Raw genomic sequence first — 18,137 nt, forward strand, 5'->3', positions numbered from 1 at the left:
GCACATTGAACAGAGAATGGAGCGAGAAAGAACACGTGGGAAACCATGAGACACTAGGTTCATCTTACAATTTTGTTTTCATGGCACCAGAAGTGACGCCAGAGTAAACTGTTCATGTCAAAACGTTACAGTTTTTCTCCTTTGCATCTCAAACACGGGAATATCAAAATAAAACATAAATGTTACGATTTTCGTAAGATAAGGGTGGAAGCGTGTAAACTGAGTGAAAAAGATTTAATCTATGAACTCTGGGTAGCAATTCTAAAAAATAAAAGCTATGCATATACATTGTATACAGGTCCAATTCTTAAATGAATTTCCTAATCAAAAAGTGTAAGGCTTTGGCGATGTTGAAAGAGGTTAAAGATGGACAAGTACCTAAATGAACGTGAAAACAATTAAAAATGAGTGAATACGTGAGGAAGAAAGGCAGTAATAAGAACACGATGCTAAAATAAAGGATATAAGAAAATGGAAAGAAAGAGAAGACATTGTGATTTTGGTGGTGGTGATGTGGTTACGTTTAGGCCTAATTGTAACTTATATTATTTGTCTATGTATTAAACTGAACAAACAATTGAACTGCAATGGTGAATATGTGGGATGGCTTAACATTGAAAGCTACAACATGTTTAATACTATTTTTATTTTTTCAGTTTATTACCAGTGTAATAAACTGTTTTACAGAACGCTAAGCCTCCACCCTGTCTTTTAGTCACTATTCTCAACTTCAATCTAAACATAAGAACAGATATCTTCAATGTTATTGTTTCCTGTTACCCAAAGCACGATGGGCCGAATTTTTTTTTCGACTTTTAAGTAAAATGAACATTGAGACAATTATCCTGTTCAACAATAATTTTGCGCTGGATATAAAAGAGTTAAGGCAATGTTGATTGAGTGAATATAAAAATGGCCATCATATTGATTATAGTTTTTTGCATGTGCAAAGTGTTCACAATGTTTAAACAACTTAAATGAAACCTATTTTCAATTTAAATACATCGTATATGTACATACGTCGATGTATCCACTCTTTCCTACCACCGGCCTCCACAATTACTAAAATCATGAGATGTTAGTAAAAGTTGATAACTGAGTGACAGCCTGAACATATAATTTCGCCTTTATTTATCGCTATATTTTTAATGCTATAAATTTACAAAGAGCCAATAGCTTTACTTCCATTATCAAAAGAAGCTACCTAAAAATGCAATACCCTCGGTGGGATTTGGACCGGCGTCATTTGAATTTGAAGGCAAGCACGATAAAATATTAACACCATTGAAAACAGTAATGTCAGATTTTTGCGATCTCTTCTCATTTATGCAACTTTGGTGAATATTGTTAGTAAATTACATGGGTGGGAAAGAACTTAATAGTACATTATCGGTGCTTGATTTAATTTATTTCCCTAAACATTTAATATTTCATTCACAAGAAAACAAAACGCATTGATATCGAGTTTATTTTTGTCACATAGCCTATGTAATGAATTTATGTTTACAAATTTGCAAATTAAACTCAGTGACTCGAAAAGAAAACGTGGAAAAGACTGGTCCATTCAAACACGCATGTTTTTTTTTTTTTATTGACACTTTACTTGTAACACAGGAAAATGGGTAACAACGAGCTATTAATTTTATAGGTGGGAGAAATCGTTTTCTCACAGTTTTCTTTTAATTGGTTTATTTTACGATTGCTATGGAGGGAGAAATCGTAACGTCATAACAATGATCTGACTACATTAGTACTAATTGTGATAACTTACAGAACTCCACATTCTATTCAAAATTTCTTCGTGGAATTACATACCACGTTCAGAAACACACAATAACTCACAGCGTGCATTCTAAGATATCACGTCAATCAAAACAAGTTGATGTAGAACACCAGAGAATCAAAGAAAGAAAGAAAGGACACTTTTCAATGCGAATGAAAATATTACTGTCAAATTCATTTGTGGTAATTACAAACAGTATACAAAAATATTGATAACTTAATAAAAATAAGAGTACAATACACAACGCAGAATTGCACGAATTATATTCTTCACCTGAAATAATTAGGAACATTAAATCCAGATGTTTGAGATGGGCAGGGCATGTGGCATGGGAGAATCCAGAAATGCATATACAGTGTTAGTTGGGAGGCCAGAGGGAAAAAGACCTTTGGGGAGGCCGAGAAGTAGATGGGAGGATAATATTAAAATGGATTTGAGGGAGGTGGGTGTGATGGTAGGGACTGGATTAATCTAAATCATGATAAGGACCGAGGGCGGGCTTATGTAAGGGGGCAATGAACCTCCGAGTTCTGTTTATGTCAAATTAAAATATAGGATAAGTAAGTAAATAAGGGAGCAACAGAGCATCTGAACCTTCATTAAAACATTTTATAAAGAGATAAAGCAAGTAAGAAGGATAATGGTGGCAATATATTGCTTGCTAACAGTAAACTTTTGTTCAATAATAAGAATAAATAAACAAAATATTTAGGCGATATATCTGTGACTTGTTGATTTTAATATATTACAAAAATAATTTTAATCTTTAATCATTGCATTGTGTCTAATAATATCAAATTCTTGCAATGCTAGAAGCAATAAAATATGTGTTTTTTCCGTGTTAATTGTGTATTCTGAAAAGCTACAACCTCTACGCAATTAATGACTGCAATAAAACAGTGTCATCATATCGTTTTCGAATTAATTACTTATACAAATTTTTTTAAACTGCTTTTTTTATCTATTTCCAATCTAATCAATCAAAATTGTACATGACATCAAATGTGTTAGAACAATAAAATCACAGCTATAAATCAATGAAAAGTATTATTAATTAATCATAAAATTAAATCTACATTTCATCTGCATTATTTACATTCAGCACATATTCAGCCAAGTTAATCATTCGGATGCCTTCGTAAAACGGATTAACTTCAAAGTTTTTTGGTTAATGGACGTGTGAAATTGTGACAAATAATATGCAACAAGTAAGATTACAAATCGAGGTCCCTTTCACAGAATACACTTTTATGTGGAAAACGAACTAAGTTTGATAGAAGCTTCTGAAGACTGAAATATACTATAAGTTTTGTTTATCATTAAATTTCATGCAAATGACTTTCTAATGTAAGAAAGTAGCATTCTTAAAATAGTTTTGTAAAATGTACAGTATGTTCTGTGCACTCCTATTTCTTAATAAGCCAACCTCTGTTTATATTTAATATGTTTAAATAATATATTATGTTTCATAAAAAAATCCTACTGTTGAAAAACATAATACTTTATTATAGAAATATCCCTACATCTTAAAATTCTGCACCTACATTCCTCTTGTAAATGAATATAGTATAAACCAACAAACAACATGGGAGTTGGAGAATTATAAAAACGTGTAATTATGTTGAAGTATTACATCGGGCTTCATTTCAAAACTTCCCTGTCTACATAACTATTTATTTTAATTTAATTTAATAAAAAACACGACAATTTAGACACAAAGGGAAGTTCAAAACCAGTGTTATTTGCATTTTAGGTTTCACCCCCATTCCTCCTTTGAAGTTTCAAGTGGCACTCCTACAATTCGGTACTTCAACTTAAAAAGAGTATTCAATTTTTTATGTCACTTGTATGACATCTTTTGTTTTCTATCATCGCATGGAAACCTGGATTATTGTTACTGACAGTTGGTTGTAGGATGGAAACAGTTTATTTTGGGTAGTTTCTTAAATTTAATTAATTACTTTACTATTTTATAAATTGAATGTTCAAAATGCGCTCCATTGTTGGCTAGACAATAATACAGCTTATTTCAGAACTCCTCTACATAACATTGTCACAGTATCAAAACCTTATGTAAATAACGTAAATCCAAACTTCGGTTTTTATTATCCTCTATGCTGTTTTAAATTTTTAAAGAATAGATTTACAATACACTATCATAATATTCCTTAATATTAGTTTGTGTTACTACCTGAAATAACCTGTAATCAACAATAGTTTTTGTAGTTTTGTTCCCTTCAACTCCAATAAAAAATAAAAACAATCCAGATTGCCAACCGACAATAGAAAACAAAAAATGTTAAACAAATGAATGAGATGCATAAAAAATTGAATATTCTTTCAAATTTAAGTATCAAAATATAGGGATGATATTTTAAATTTCAAAGGGAGAATGTAATTAGCACTGATTTTCAACTTCCCCCTCAATATCTAAATTGACGTGTTTTTTTGTTTAAATCAAATTTAATTGAAATAAACAGTTATTTAGACTGGAAAGATTTGAAATGAAAGACAGGTAGGAGGAAAGAAATCTTCATTTAAAGATACCGGTACTAAAATGCCTCCATTGGGTACGAAGAATTTTCCCTTAATTCACTTCACAACCATTTTAGGGCATGTTCAGTGCTTCTATTATACAATACATTTAATGGCAGTGTTATATTTACTATCTTGCAGCTAATCCAAAATTCGAAGGCCTACTTAAGAAATATCTCAAATCAACAATTGACAGATGCTTCTAGTAGTTGCAACTGACATACTGAATACAGCACGCTGGTGTAAATACTTGCATAAGCAAAGCATACAGTTTTAAACCAAAATAAATGTTTACAGTGTTCATAAATAAAAGCAAGTCTGCAAAAGAATATTTACCCGTGCTATCTCTGAACTCGGCAGGACTAGGTGGTGGTGTCTTTGATACCTTTGGTGACATCAGTTCTGGAATAAAAAAGATCACTTCAATGTGAAAAAATTAACACTATACTGAGTAGAAATTTAAAGAAAAAGTATGGTAACAGTTTTACGAGATATTATTTGATAATATGGAAAACTTTTACCTTTTAGCAGGAAAAAGGGGGAATTTCACTTTACGAAAAACTGTTCATATTCCAGTGTACAATGAGTACTTTTTCTTCATGAAACTTCAGTTAAAAGGATTAGTGGAATGGGGATTAAAGAATTAACTGTTATTTCTCTTTTTACTAAAAATATGTTCACAATTTTATGTGACACATCTTAATAATCGTTCTCTCTCAATACTCTTTTACCCATTCATTTTCTCACTTCCAACCAAATTAAAATACACATAAATTCTTGTAATAATGACAAACTAAATAAAGTATTGTATCTGATCCTCTAATAATAAATAATAATCAGTAAAACTTCTGTGCATTTCACGCGAAATTAGAGGTGCGAACTACATCCATCACCAGCCACTCATGTCTACATCTACTGGGCGTAGAGATACACTACGAAAGGCTACTTTCTTACAAAATAATTTTCATGATGCACTCTTTTTCGCTTCTTTCTCTGCACCTTTTTGAACGAAGGTACTTAAAAGATAACTGTGGGACCATAATAAGGCAGCAAATAAAGGTACTTCATACACAAAGTTTCAGAGTGGCAATCTAGAGTGATCTGAATGATAATAGTCCTACAGTTATTGTGTATAATGATACCTTTGGGCTAGAAATAATTTAGAATACATTTTGATTTCAATACCGATAATTAACGAAAAACGTAACTCATAAATTAATTTTTAGCAAACTTGTACTGAGGATAAAATAATCATATACGGGTATGGCTGAGGTATATATTGTATAAAAGAGAGTGGGGATGTTTTGGAGATGGGAGAAACTCTCTTTATCCCATTCTATAAATAAAATTACATACTGAATGATACATGAGAAGTAATGACCATGTATCCATATACTGTCTTGTACATTTACATTAGTTAAATTTAAGTTATGTGATACAATTAAAAGAAACTAAATTTAATTTACTTTCAAAAGATAGAATTACACAGATTGAAATACAGGGCTTTATTTATAAATATTGTTCACTCATGCGGTGTTTTATGTCTTTCCTCCTCTGCAGGGCTTAATTTTAGCCGGGGCTGTCTGGGGCTCGATTTCAGAAAATATATATCAGTTGTAAATATAGTGTTGGAATCTAAAGTGATTGTGAGAGACTTTTCTGCAATTAATCTGATAATCAGCCCGATAAGAACGTCTCTTCATGTAAAAGCGTGCGTAATTTACTCTTTATAAGACTTGTGGGAACTCCAGTAAATAAATACCAACCTACTCGGTATGTAAAATCATGGCTGACAAAGGAACGACATTCCACCTTACAGAAAAAATATGATAAAGACAATTTATGTACTATGGAAATTTTTTTCATGAACTTTATTTAATATTTCCTTGTGTACGAGGAACTTGTATGTTAATATCTTCTAGTCCTTGTGTAACAGTGAGTATTTCATAGGCTAGATTTCTATATACCTGAAATGCTGATTGTTTGAATTTCCATAAATATAATTATTTAAATCTGTAAACATTGTGATTAAAATAATTTAATCCCCACCAACCACAAACAAGTTGTATTGGTAGAATTGAGGTATCGTATGGTTAGCACTATGATCCCCAACCGTTATAACTGCCTTGCAGAACTGGATTTTGCTACCTATTGAAGCTCCCCAAATTCAATACGATGCTGGGTGGACACCAGTTCCATGCACTGGCCGAAATTTTATGAGCAAATTCATTCCCCATAAGGACTCGAACCTACATGCATTCTGTAGTGTGAGTCCTAGGCACGATGCCTTAGATCATGATGCTACATTGTGGTACGGTTATGCATAAAAGGCGAATTAATATTGAATGTTTAATAGTAATGTAAGAAAAATTATTATTTAAAAATATAAATCATATTCATATTCCTGATTTATTAGCATTTTTATATATATCATTTTTACACCCTATTTCAGAATTAAAGGACTACCTTGATAGAGTGGCACCCTCTGGACTCAACTCCACCCGGGCTAGATTTCAGGGCCCCGGTACCTTAAATTTTACAAATTAAGCACTGTTCCCCTCCTACCTGACAATTCATGTATGAATCTGTTCCTTGAAGGTTTCACGACAGTATACATTCACTTGCGAAGATGGTTAGACAGTTGACTACAGAGCATTTTTCTGTGTAAACATTATTTTAAATACAAAGTCGAGGTGCACATGCCGAATTTAATCAGGCACTTCCTGATCAATTGCCTCCTTCCTGGACTGCAATTCAAGATCTCGTCCAAAAATTTAAATCTACTGGTTCAGTGCAGATCAAAAAGCGAGAGCGAAAACGTACAGTTTTAACACAGGAAAAACTATACGAAATTAGTGCAAATCTTGAACGTAACCCAGAAAAATCACGAAGTTTACAAAAAAAAACCTTCACACATTGGAAAAATAAAGTAAAACATTAGAAATTAAACCACACACATTACAGTGGCCGAACTTAATTGTGTCAATCAGAATATGTTTTCTCGATATAATAGCTATTTAGTTGAGGGAGGACGACAATTCTAGCATCTTCTACAAGGTAAAATTTTATACAAGTTTTAGAAAGCAAAGCCAGCTGTGGCACGCTTAGCAGCAGAGACGTAAAATACCGCGTGAGCAGACAAGGTTTATAACTAAAGCCTTATATTAATATTCCAGTGTTTGCAGTGGCTGTCATTAGATGTGAGAGTCATGAACTGAAATTCAGCAAAGGACAGTAACATATTCTTAGTATAGCTTTTTTCGGAAGGAAATAAAGTAGAGGGTTTTGCATCACAGATTTACAGTAGTAAAAGAATTCTGTTCCTAATTGAGAGGTTTCCGAAATTACAAGCGAGCTATTCCTCGTCCACAAACTTTCCTCCTTGGATAAATGTCAATATAGAGTAATTCCTCAATTAAAACAATTGCCGAAGTTGAATGAGACCATAGATAACTTTTGATTGATAAAGCAGAAAATAAAGTATAAAATAGGCAACAGTGTATCTGGAGCTGGGTTGGCAGGCAGACCCTCGAAATAAAAAGAAAAATTTCAACTCTTCCACTATTTTTGTGTGAATTACATACAACTGTAACAGTAGAGAAAACCATGCCACTGAAGTAAATTAAAACAGTTACGAATGCGTCAAACAAAAGAAAAAATTGATAATGTTATTCCAATGTTTATCGCATAATTGGTCTGTCTGATAAAAATCATAATTATTAACGTTTTTGCATGATTCCAATTTCATTTCAGGTTTGCTAGCTGTCATAATAACCAACTCTGATACAATAAAATATGTTGGTGTACCACATGCACAAATTCCTTTACAATGAATTTCCCAAGATATCAGACTTATTTATATTAAAACTGATTTCAATTTAAAAGCTTTGAAATCTCTAGCATGTGGATATCATGTGCATTCATGAAGATGAGATACAAGTTGTAATGAAATGTAAACTATAAATTGTTCATGATTTTTTTCAAGGTTGTAGACCTACTTAGTTTTGTGATAATGTAAATTTCAAACTACGATTGTTCATAGGTTTATGATGAAATTCTACATTCATCACAAGCATCAGAACATTAAATTCTAAGAATATTTACAAACATATTGACACATCATGCAGATATTTCACAGTGAATGAGAAAACGAGCTCTAGCAGTGAGCTTTGCAACAGAATAGTTGTCAGGCACTGACTTTATAACAAACTATTCATAAATGTTTTCATTCTCTGATATTTACAGTAGTCCACAACATTGCAATCACAATTTTAAAAAATTACTATTTTATACCATTAATATTACATAAAAAAACAAATTTACATATATACAAATTAGTAAATTCTACTGTTATGAATGAATATATAAACCATACATTATGCTGCTGCAAAGGGAAATAGGTACACAAAAAACAACTATTAGTGATACAAAGTCAGCAAGAGAAGATGTTCATACTGGTACTTATTAGTTTAAGTATAATTTAATTCATATTATAAATTACGTATTAAGTTTAAGTTTATAACACCTGGCTTATTATTATTGAATGACATAACCTATAATACATTCTATCCCAGGATTTTGATGTAGTATAGTAGCATTCCTGAATCTGAAACGTGGCCGTTGGTTTGAAGTCTATCTGCCTCTCTGCCTTGAATGGCTCTATGTAAAGAAAGTGATTGGATCCGAAACTTATGAGAAGATTTAATTCATTAATTAATGTCAGTGAATCTCTGCACCCGTCGATGTGTATATTATGGTACAGCTCAGGAATTTACACCTGTGATTTTTTAGATTGTAACTCACTCAAACTTGATTCCAATGATTTGAATTCAGTTTCATAAGCCTGTATCAGATGTAGTCAAAGGTAATCTGTCCACAAGCTTAAAAATATAATTATAAATAAATAGCCTATATACTTTTTTAACTTAGGCCTAAATATTCTATAAGACAATGTACATAACTTCAAAGAGTAGGTACTCGTACATAAGAAATTGATCCCCTGAAAGTAGCCTTTATTAAGAAAAATTACTTAGCATTGTTAATGTCTAACATCCCTGATAACCATATCTACTACTCTATTTACTACAATTTTCATCCACTTAGGCATATACTCGATATAATAATAATAATAATAATAATAATAATAATAATAATAATAATAATAATAATAATAATAATAATAATGATAATAATAATAATAATAATAATAATAATAATAATAATAATGATCATAATAATGACGCTTGGTCAACCAGTAAGACAATATGTAAAGACTGTACTGATATCTTCAAGTGCTCACATATGGTAGCCTAATTTCAAAGAAGACACAGAAAGTTTCATTACAGTTGGGTCATAATCAGACACTGAAGGATTATAACTACATTATACGTTTCGCAATAATTCTGTTCCTTATGCTATCAATAATAACCCTGTTTGTATTTTATTTTGTTGGCCTACCATTTACAAGGTACCCGGTATACAGAAATTCTATTATTTACTTTAAAGCAAGAATGAGATGAATTTTAATTTTCCTCGGACATCAAAGACACTTTTTAAATAGGTAATGCCAAAAAATACATCTGACTTCAATTATAAATTATAAAGAAAATGTATGTAGTTAATCCTATATAAATTCCCTTATCACTCCTCATATACTGTATAATAATCATTACTTATAATACCGGTATTACTATATTATTTGCAAAAATCAGTATTTAAAACTGATACGAGTAATACATAAAAAGATGTTAGTCGTTTACAATAAGATTCTAACTAATTACCTGTCAATCAATCATTAGACTATAAAAGCAAACTGTTGAACAGAAAATATTTATGGATAATTCCTCTCGAATATAGAAATGGACTTTACAACTAACTAACTAACTGTGAAAAGCAAAGCAAAGTAGAACCCAGTGGGAACTGTCATGAAAGTACCTGTCTTCTGAATGCGACCAAAAGTAGTTCGAAACTTTCTTCAATAAATAGAAGAGGTATAGTTCGAATTTAATGCGAAGTTTGTGCTACTACTGTATCGGGATTGAAAGAACAAAATGTCCATTGTTTAAATGCCACATAATGTGCAGTATGAAATATTTTTCTTGTGGGAATTTCTGTATTTTACTTAATATGTAATCTCATAGTAACTTATTTTTGTTCCTTGCACATATAATTTGGTCCACAAAGCTTTATCTAGTAAATTGTTAACCCAACCATTAATTTTTTCCGGATCTTAAGCAAATTTGTAAACTAAGATTCTTTTTATTTATGAACTTGCATCTATCAATGTGAAGAAATTACATTTAAATAAAAATCATTACACCTGATTGTGAAAGAAACTTGATTTTATTACCGCTGTCGTCATTATTCTTCCAAGTTTTAGGCATATAAGAGTACCAATCCGTCATTGACTGAATCATCCTAAACTTATCTTTCTGTTTCGCATGTATCATAAAAGTTGTTTTCAAATTCCTTCTTTTTTTTTTTCGACATGAATTTCGAATTCCATCTCTCATTTGAAACAAATTCTAAAACTGTAATTCCAAAATTTTATTTTCAATTTCTTTCTAATATCGAAACTACATTTACGACCCAGAAGTGAATAAGAAGCAGTTTTTTTTTTTCATATATCTAAATCTCAGTTATCATAAATATTTTTTATCAAGTCGTTTGTTTACATTATCTTGAGACTTGAATGTAATTAATTTCGCCATTGTCAGTAGGTTCAGTGGTATGTATGTTACTTTTACAACCTCTATCTAGACAGACAGACAGACAGATAGATAGATAGACAGACATTTCTACAATATTTCTTTTGCAGACGGTGAGCCATTTACTTGATTATGACTCTTTAGGTCCATATTTTTTCAAATTATTTATATTATTCAATTTTAATAATAAGAAAACTAGAAACGTGTCAAACAGTAAAAGAGAAGAATTATTACTGCCTTCTATATTTGTTACCGGTACATAATATATTATTTTTGTCGAGTTCTATCATTTCCAGCATATTATGGGAGAAATGGAATACAATTACTGCCTTCTGAATTGTTACATAAGCTGGTATACAATATCAAAGTTCTTTGACAAAGCATATGATAAAATATTTAATCAACGATCTGTGATTAAAGGTAGGATTTGAAGTATATTAGACTATATAAAATATTTTATCACAGAAAAGGTAGAATTAAGGAACAAGAATGAAGTCTACTTTTACAGTAAAATAAAATAAAACCTTTTTTTTATCACAGATAGGCCTATGCATAAATGAATGAAGAACAGTATTATGCTTGTTTAGCTATAATTAGTTCAAAATATTGCATACTGCTGAAAAAGAAATAGAAAAGAAGAGGAAACACCTATGGGTTAAACCATGGACTGCAAGAGGTGGCAAGAAAAGTATATATATATATATATATATAAATTCTAAATTATAGACATCAGCTCAAAGAATTTGAGTGACTACAAGGGTCCTGAATACAATAAACATGTACAATATAATGTAATGGATACAGTAAAGAAAAAAGAAAGTTAATTGTTTAAGGCAAATATAAGTGGATTAATTGAAATAGAGATGATGATGTAATATTTGAAGAGAATCCTTGATAATATTTATGAGGACAGACATTACATAATCAAAAGGAATGTGAAGTTCCTTAAGATAATTCCATGTGAATTTGGAAATAGAACCTCTACTGCCAAAAAGCAAACCAATGACAGAACATTGTTTAAGAGGGACGTTGTACTTTTGAGAAAGATAAGGCAGCCAAGGTTCATATATGGACTTCTTCTCAATATCAACTTCGGTGGCCTGATTTAGGTTCCTTTCGAACTTACAAAAAGAACTACAATGTGAGGACTTGGAAAGTCATATAAATTATTTTGGGAATGGATGAAGAAAATTTTCAGTTTGTCCAGACTTGTGCATCCTTCCTGTACAGCAGTTATAGTCTCTACTATTTTATGTACACTCTCGTTCTTTATTTCTTTTTTTGTAGTCCGTGTTATATAACATTTCATTTGCTTCATATTCTCATATCAGAATTTTGTTTGTAGTAAAAGTCCAAAAACATTTACGTTCTACCATATTTGTTTCAAGCTAGTTAGATCTTTTATAAAAGATAACAAGTTAGCACTTACATTTTACAAAAGATCTTTTATAAAAGAAAGTCCTTTACACTGTCACATATTTTATAACATTATATTTTGTAAAAGATCTTTGACATATATTTTTGATAGTGTAATACCAGCCATACACTATTTTTGCTGAGTATTACTGCTCTTATGAGGGGAAATGAGATAGAATTACTGCCTTCTGTATTGTTACATATACTATTTTTGCTGAGTTCCATAAGTTCTAAAATCTTATGGGGAAACGGGATAGAATACTGCCTTCTGTATTGTTACGTATACTAGGCTATTTTACCAAGTTCCACAATTTCCAGAATCTTATGGGAGGAATGGAATATAACTCCTACAGCCAATCTGATGAAGGTAAAACATAATTCCTATAGCTAATATGATGACAGGTAAAATGTGTACTTTCTTTAACTTACATTATTTTTGCAACAAGGTCTATGTAACGAACAATTTTGTCCGAGAAAATGCTGTTTTCATATTGGTAGTATTTGATATAAGTACATATACCGTACTGACTAAACATACCTAATTATTTTATTTATGAGTGTTATTTCTGGTCAATTGTATGTTTTCTTTCACGTTTATCTGACCTAATATCCACATTTATTTCTTTTTAACACATTTCATACATTATAATCTTATTTGTGCAAGAAAGTAGCAGAGTTAACAATAATTACACTTTTTTATTTCTTACAGTCAATAAAAACTAATTTCCACACAGTGCCGTGAAATATTTCTTCACAATATGGTCTTAATGACAACTGTAGCTCACCATAAAGGTACCGGTAGGCCTATATATAAATTCTTTCGAAAGTCCTAGTGATTGTATATTCTCGTTGATATTTTTTGTTACAATGCCCTCTACTGAAATTATTACTGGTACTCTTTTTACTTCTTTCAGATATCCCTGACTTATAAGGGCAGGGTTTGTGTATTTAATAAAGTATTTTCAATACACTGTGTCTTCCTTAAATGTTATATTACTGCAATACCATCATGAATGATAAATCTTCTTGACTTGCTTTCCCATTAATAATGAGTCAGGAGACTAGTTTACTATATTTTTTTAGTTATGATGATTCAATCCCAGTACAAAAAAATATCAGATTCTAATGAAGCATCAGGTTCATATTATTTTGTAATAGGATTGCGGATTTATTATTATTATTATTATTATTATTATTATTATTATTATTATTATTATTATTATTATTATTATTATTATTAACTTACAACTATAACCATACTCATGCGTATAAACTGCTCATTTTATTTGTACAAAGTATAATTTACCAAGGAAAATGTTAAGGAAAAAGTCTATTGGATTTTATATAACAATGCTACTAGGCAAATGGCTGATGAAATCTTACCTTAGTTATCATGGAGACTGGCTTTCACCTGCAATCTTTTGAGCTGGAAGAAGGTTTTTATCCTGTTGGAGATACTAACTGAAAACCACTATCTACACAGTTCTTGTATCCATCTTCTGTTCAGATTGGTGTTTCTTCTTGTTATAATTTACAGATGCACACGCACACACACACACAAATTTCTTTATACATACATATAAATACAATATGGCATTAAATATTACAACCATTTCGAATAAACGCAAATTTTTATTACAGGAAATAATAGTACCGGTATGAGTAATGCTCAGAGCTTGTGATAACTCCATATGCTTCTGGTGTTCCAATATAGTTCAATGATTCGGGGTAAAGCAGGCTGCCTTCACGTGATGTCCCCCCTGGATTTCAACTACATTTTAAAGCTCTTACGTAGGTCCCACTAAAATTTTAACGGTGAATAACGTTATTATTCCAGGATCACTAAGAAGGGACAGATTTTCGAGTAATACAGACGCAATTCCGTTTTTTTATGCTAATAACTTAATACTCACGAGTATTTATAGAAACACGTTATATGATTAGTGAAACAATAAAGACATTCTATGCAGAAATGATGTTTATTACATTCCAAAAATAAAATTGAATGTTCCTTAAACAATAACCCTAAAAACATAATACGTACTTCTAATTTTAGAGAATATGAACCACTTGTTATGGTTAATATGGGACATAATGAGAATGAAATGAATTAATAAATGCGATCTTTTCAAATGCAATTCATTTAAATCTAACTCTTACGGTTTAGAGGTTACGACAAAATTTATGTTTGGCTTAGGCAACTGCAATGCTGAAAGCAAATGCAATAACCTGTGACGTAATGCACAGACGAACATGTTTACAGAAAGCAATTGAGCAGAATATATGAGAATTTATATGAAAAGAAAACGTGAAGAGAAAAATAATTCCCAATCTAGTAATAATGTAGGACTACTGGTACCTAAATGAAGAAAGACTAATGCCGAATATGTAGCCTACGTGAGTATAAACAAAGCAAAGTTCCAGAGCTCGAAATGGACCAGAGTGGACTTCCAGTTCGTGAATTTCAGGAACCTTTCTGTTCCGTCTCGTAAGAAATGACTATTGTCCATTCCGGATTGTTTTAATTTAGTATTAGGCCTAATTATATAGCTATGGTATTTGAATATATTTTTCAATTAAGTCTGAATTAAATTACTGAAAATACTGATGACACTGTTGGTACAGTACTGCTTTATTGTAAGTTATTATAGCATTTCTGTAAGCTTTCGTTAATTTATAATATTCTTGCAGCATGCCTTTCATATGTTTGATTCTGCAATTGAATATCGTTGAGGTTCTGAATAATAGCACAGCATTAAATGAAATGAAAAGGGCCGGGACTCAGCAACACTTATCACTCCATATCGAGCTGATGATCAGATGCCAGATCCACTGCTAGGCAGGGAGTCGAATTTCTTATTGTTTAAACTGCGACCTGAGTATCCATTTCAAAAACTTTGAGAAACAAAGGTTCCGTTCATAAGTGTAGGGCTGGAAATCACTAGAAATAATATACTGTACGTGCCAAAGTAAATTACTAAAGATGTGTGGATTTTATCCTATATATATATATATATATATATATATATATATATATATATATATATACATATATATATTCCAATGGAAAGAACTAGACTCCCAAAATTAGCATTCCAGTAAGCTCCAACAGGACATAGAGATCAAGGGCGCCCAAAACATCGGTGGAAAGACCAAGACCATCTTCGTTAGGTTCACCATCACAGGCCATTTTGACCTAAAACGAACCTGTTCATGATGATGATTTTTTTCCTCTGAAATAATTGACTACTGTTCGTGGTTTCCATCTATGTAAATATGATAAAAAGATGAAACTTTCCAAATTCATATCCGAAATTTTTATATCAATTGATGTGTACCGGTACCTAAATATTTCCTTGTAATACTCATTGTTTTCTCCCTAGTCATTAATTCTATGGCTGTCATCAACAGTACTATGTCCACGAAAATAACAGAACATTTCATTTCGTGAAAACGTTCATTTCGAGCCCTGTATATACTGTAAGTCAACTCTTCCTACACTGTTTTAATGCCGGGGTAAAGTTGTTTCAATACAAAACCTAACATTTAACGTTATTCAGCGTTAATCTGAAACCAAGGTTCCCCCATTCTTTCCTTACGATGCTGATATAATTTTACTTTTTAATTTAAAGCCTGAATTTATAATTTGGAATAAAATGTCATTCTATAATAGGGACAAAGACAGTATCAATATTGCATACGCTAAACTCAACTATTGTTTACACGATAAAACTTTTTTTGACATTGTTGCTCACCTTATTAACGAAGTTCATGGCAAAGGCTATGGGCTCTCTGGTCAGTAGTAAAAAAAAATGGTAAATCGCTTCTTTCATACGACATGGACACAGTGTAATGATAAAGCTTTTTATAAGCGTCTATTATTAGTATGTCACTACATGAAGAAAAACAACAGATGTGGGATGTGACTTACCTTCTGCAGCAGGAATCACCTTGTAGGTAGTCTCCAGCCGTACCAGCTCCTCAGACACACCTTGGAAGAGCTCGGAGTCTCGGCGCTGGTCGGCTGCTGTCCTCACCGGTTGTGGCGATGGCTTTTTCTTTGATATGTCTTCTTCTACAGGTTTTTCTTCCGTTGTTGGTTTAGTCTCTTCTTCTTGTTTCGTGGGGGGAATAGGTTTCGAGTCTTCGATTGTGGACGACACTTTAGAAATGTCTTCTGATATGGACGGGGGTGATACCTTTTCTTTTTTGGGTTTCACATCGGTTTTTGTTACTAACTGTTCTGACACGGGCGGTTGCCGCTCGTACTGTCTGTCACGCTTGTCCTGAGCAAATATTTCCTTTAATTGAGCCACTGTTTTACGTTCTTCCTCTACCACTTTTTCTTCACCTATATATTTAGTCTCTTCAATATCTCTTTCCTGTTTGTCTTTTGAAATAGGTGGCTTTGGAAGTCGGTCTGAAAGATGGAATAGTTAAATGAAACAATAATAACAAAAAAAAAAATGAAGTTTACTACAATCAAATTCGAAAAAAATATATATATTATCTATAATACATGATTAGAAAAAAAAAAAAAAAAAAAGAAAACATAATTTCTAAGTACATAAAAATACGCCGTCTTTTAGACATAAATCCTATTATAAAGAAAGAAGAAAATTAATAACTGCATTTTGCTTATGTATTTCCTCTTAATATTACGAAAAAAAAATCATAATTTAAAACAATTCCCGAGTACGAATGCAGAAATTAATCAGCGTTCACCAATTATTTGATCACCCCTATTTATATACGTTTTGAGTTTAAAATTTACACAAGACGATAATTCCAGTGTTAATTACACTTAGGCCTATTTTACATTATCCTAATTATTATACAGACTTCAAGAGCTTGACTACTTGATACATCACGTAGATGAAGCCAATAACAGTAGTGTAATGAATGGCTTTATACACACTCTATTCAAATGTTGATCATCTCTTTTATATGTCCATTTTCTCAATACTGCGAACTTCTGTTACACTAACAGAAGGCAGCAATTTTTTTAATGCTTTAATACTCCCTGCAAACATAGCCAAACTGATTTCATACATTAATGAATATAATATAAAGACATGAGTTTTAAAAGTACTGTAAATATTTCTGCTTACAAAGAAAAAAAAATATAAAATAATATGAAGCATAAAGCTTCATTTTTAAATATTTAATGCACTTAAAAAAATAAATACATTCCAATTAAATGTATAATTTCACATTTAACTTTGACGTCTGAAATGGGTGACTTTGGAAACTGGTTTGAAAAAAAAAAACTGCAAATATTTTATAAAGATTGAACATAATTAAGTTTGAAAATGAATAAATATTGTGTGGAAATTAAAGAGACCAAATTTATTTACACTACGAGTATAAACATGCGTAATTTTTTAATTTCATTTATCGTAAGTAATTGGCCTGCAAAATAGTATCGCAACAAAGTCTGGGGGAAAAATTAAGAGGGAATTCACAGAATCCCGATAATTGCATGTACATGTCTTTTTATTGTTTTGTATTTTACTATTATTTTTTATAATTATGAATATGGGTTTTTACTTTACTTTATTTTTGGTTATAAAGGATGCTAGTTGCTTACTGGATAAAGTTCGTAGTTTATTCTCTTACAAGTAGATTATGCAACACTCGAAAGATGGTACAACGCATACAATTTGGCATGTGTGACATCTAGTAGAGACTTCTTG

The 18,137-nt window shown here is 31.3% G+C and overlaps 1 protein-coding gene across 27 annotated transcripts in view; it reads right to left on the reverse strand.

The window, feature by feature from the left end:
- LOC138712124 (ankyrin-2-like) overlaps nt 1-18,137 on the reverse strand; it is a 512,384-nt gene that overhangs the window by 193,932 nt on the left and 300,315 nt on the right. For all 27 annotated transcript variants that reach the window (XM_069843559.1, XM_069843553.1, XM_069843566.1 and 24 more), the window contains 2 exons: nt 16,373-16,861; nt 4,655-4,720 (listed from right to left, as the gene is read on the reverse strand). In XM_069843559.1, the coding sequence (XP_069699660.1) occupies nt 4,655-4,720; nt 16,373-16,861 (555 nt within the window). The remainder of the gene's footprint in view (nt 1-4,654; nt 4,721-16,372; nt 16,862-18,137) is intronic.

The sequence above is a fragment of the Periplaneta americana genome, chromosome 13, assembly GCF_040183065.1.
Source record: "Periplaneta americana isolate PAMFEO1 chromosome 13, P.americana_PAMFEO1_priV1, whole genome shotgun sequence".
NCBI classification, from domain to species: Eukaryota; Metazoa; Arthropoda; class Insecta; order Blattodea; family Blattidae; genus Periplaneta; species Periplaneta americana.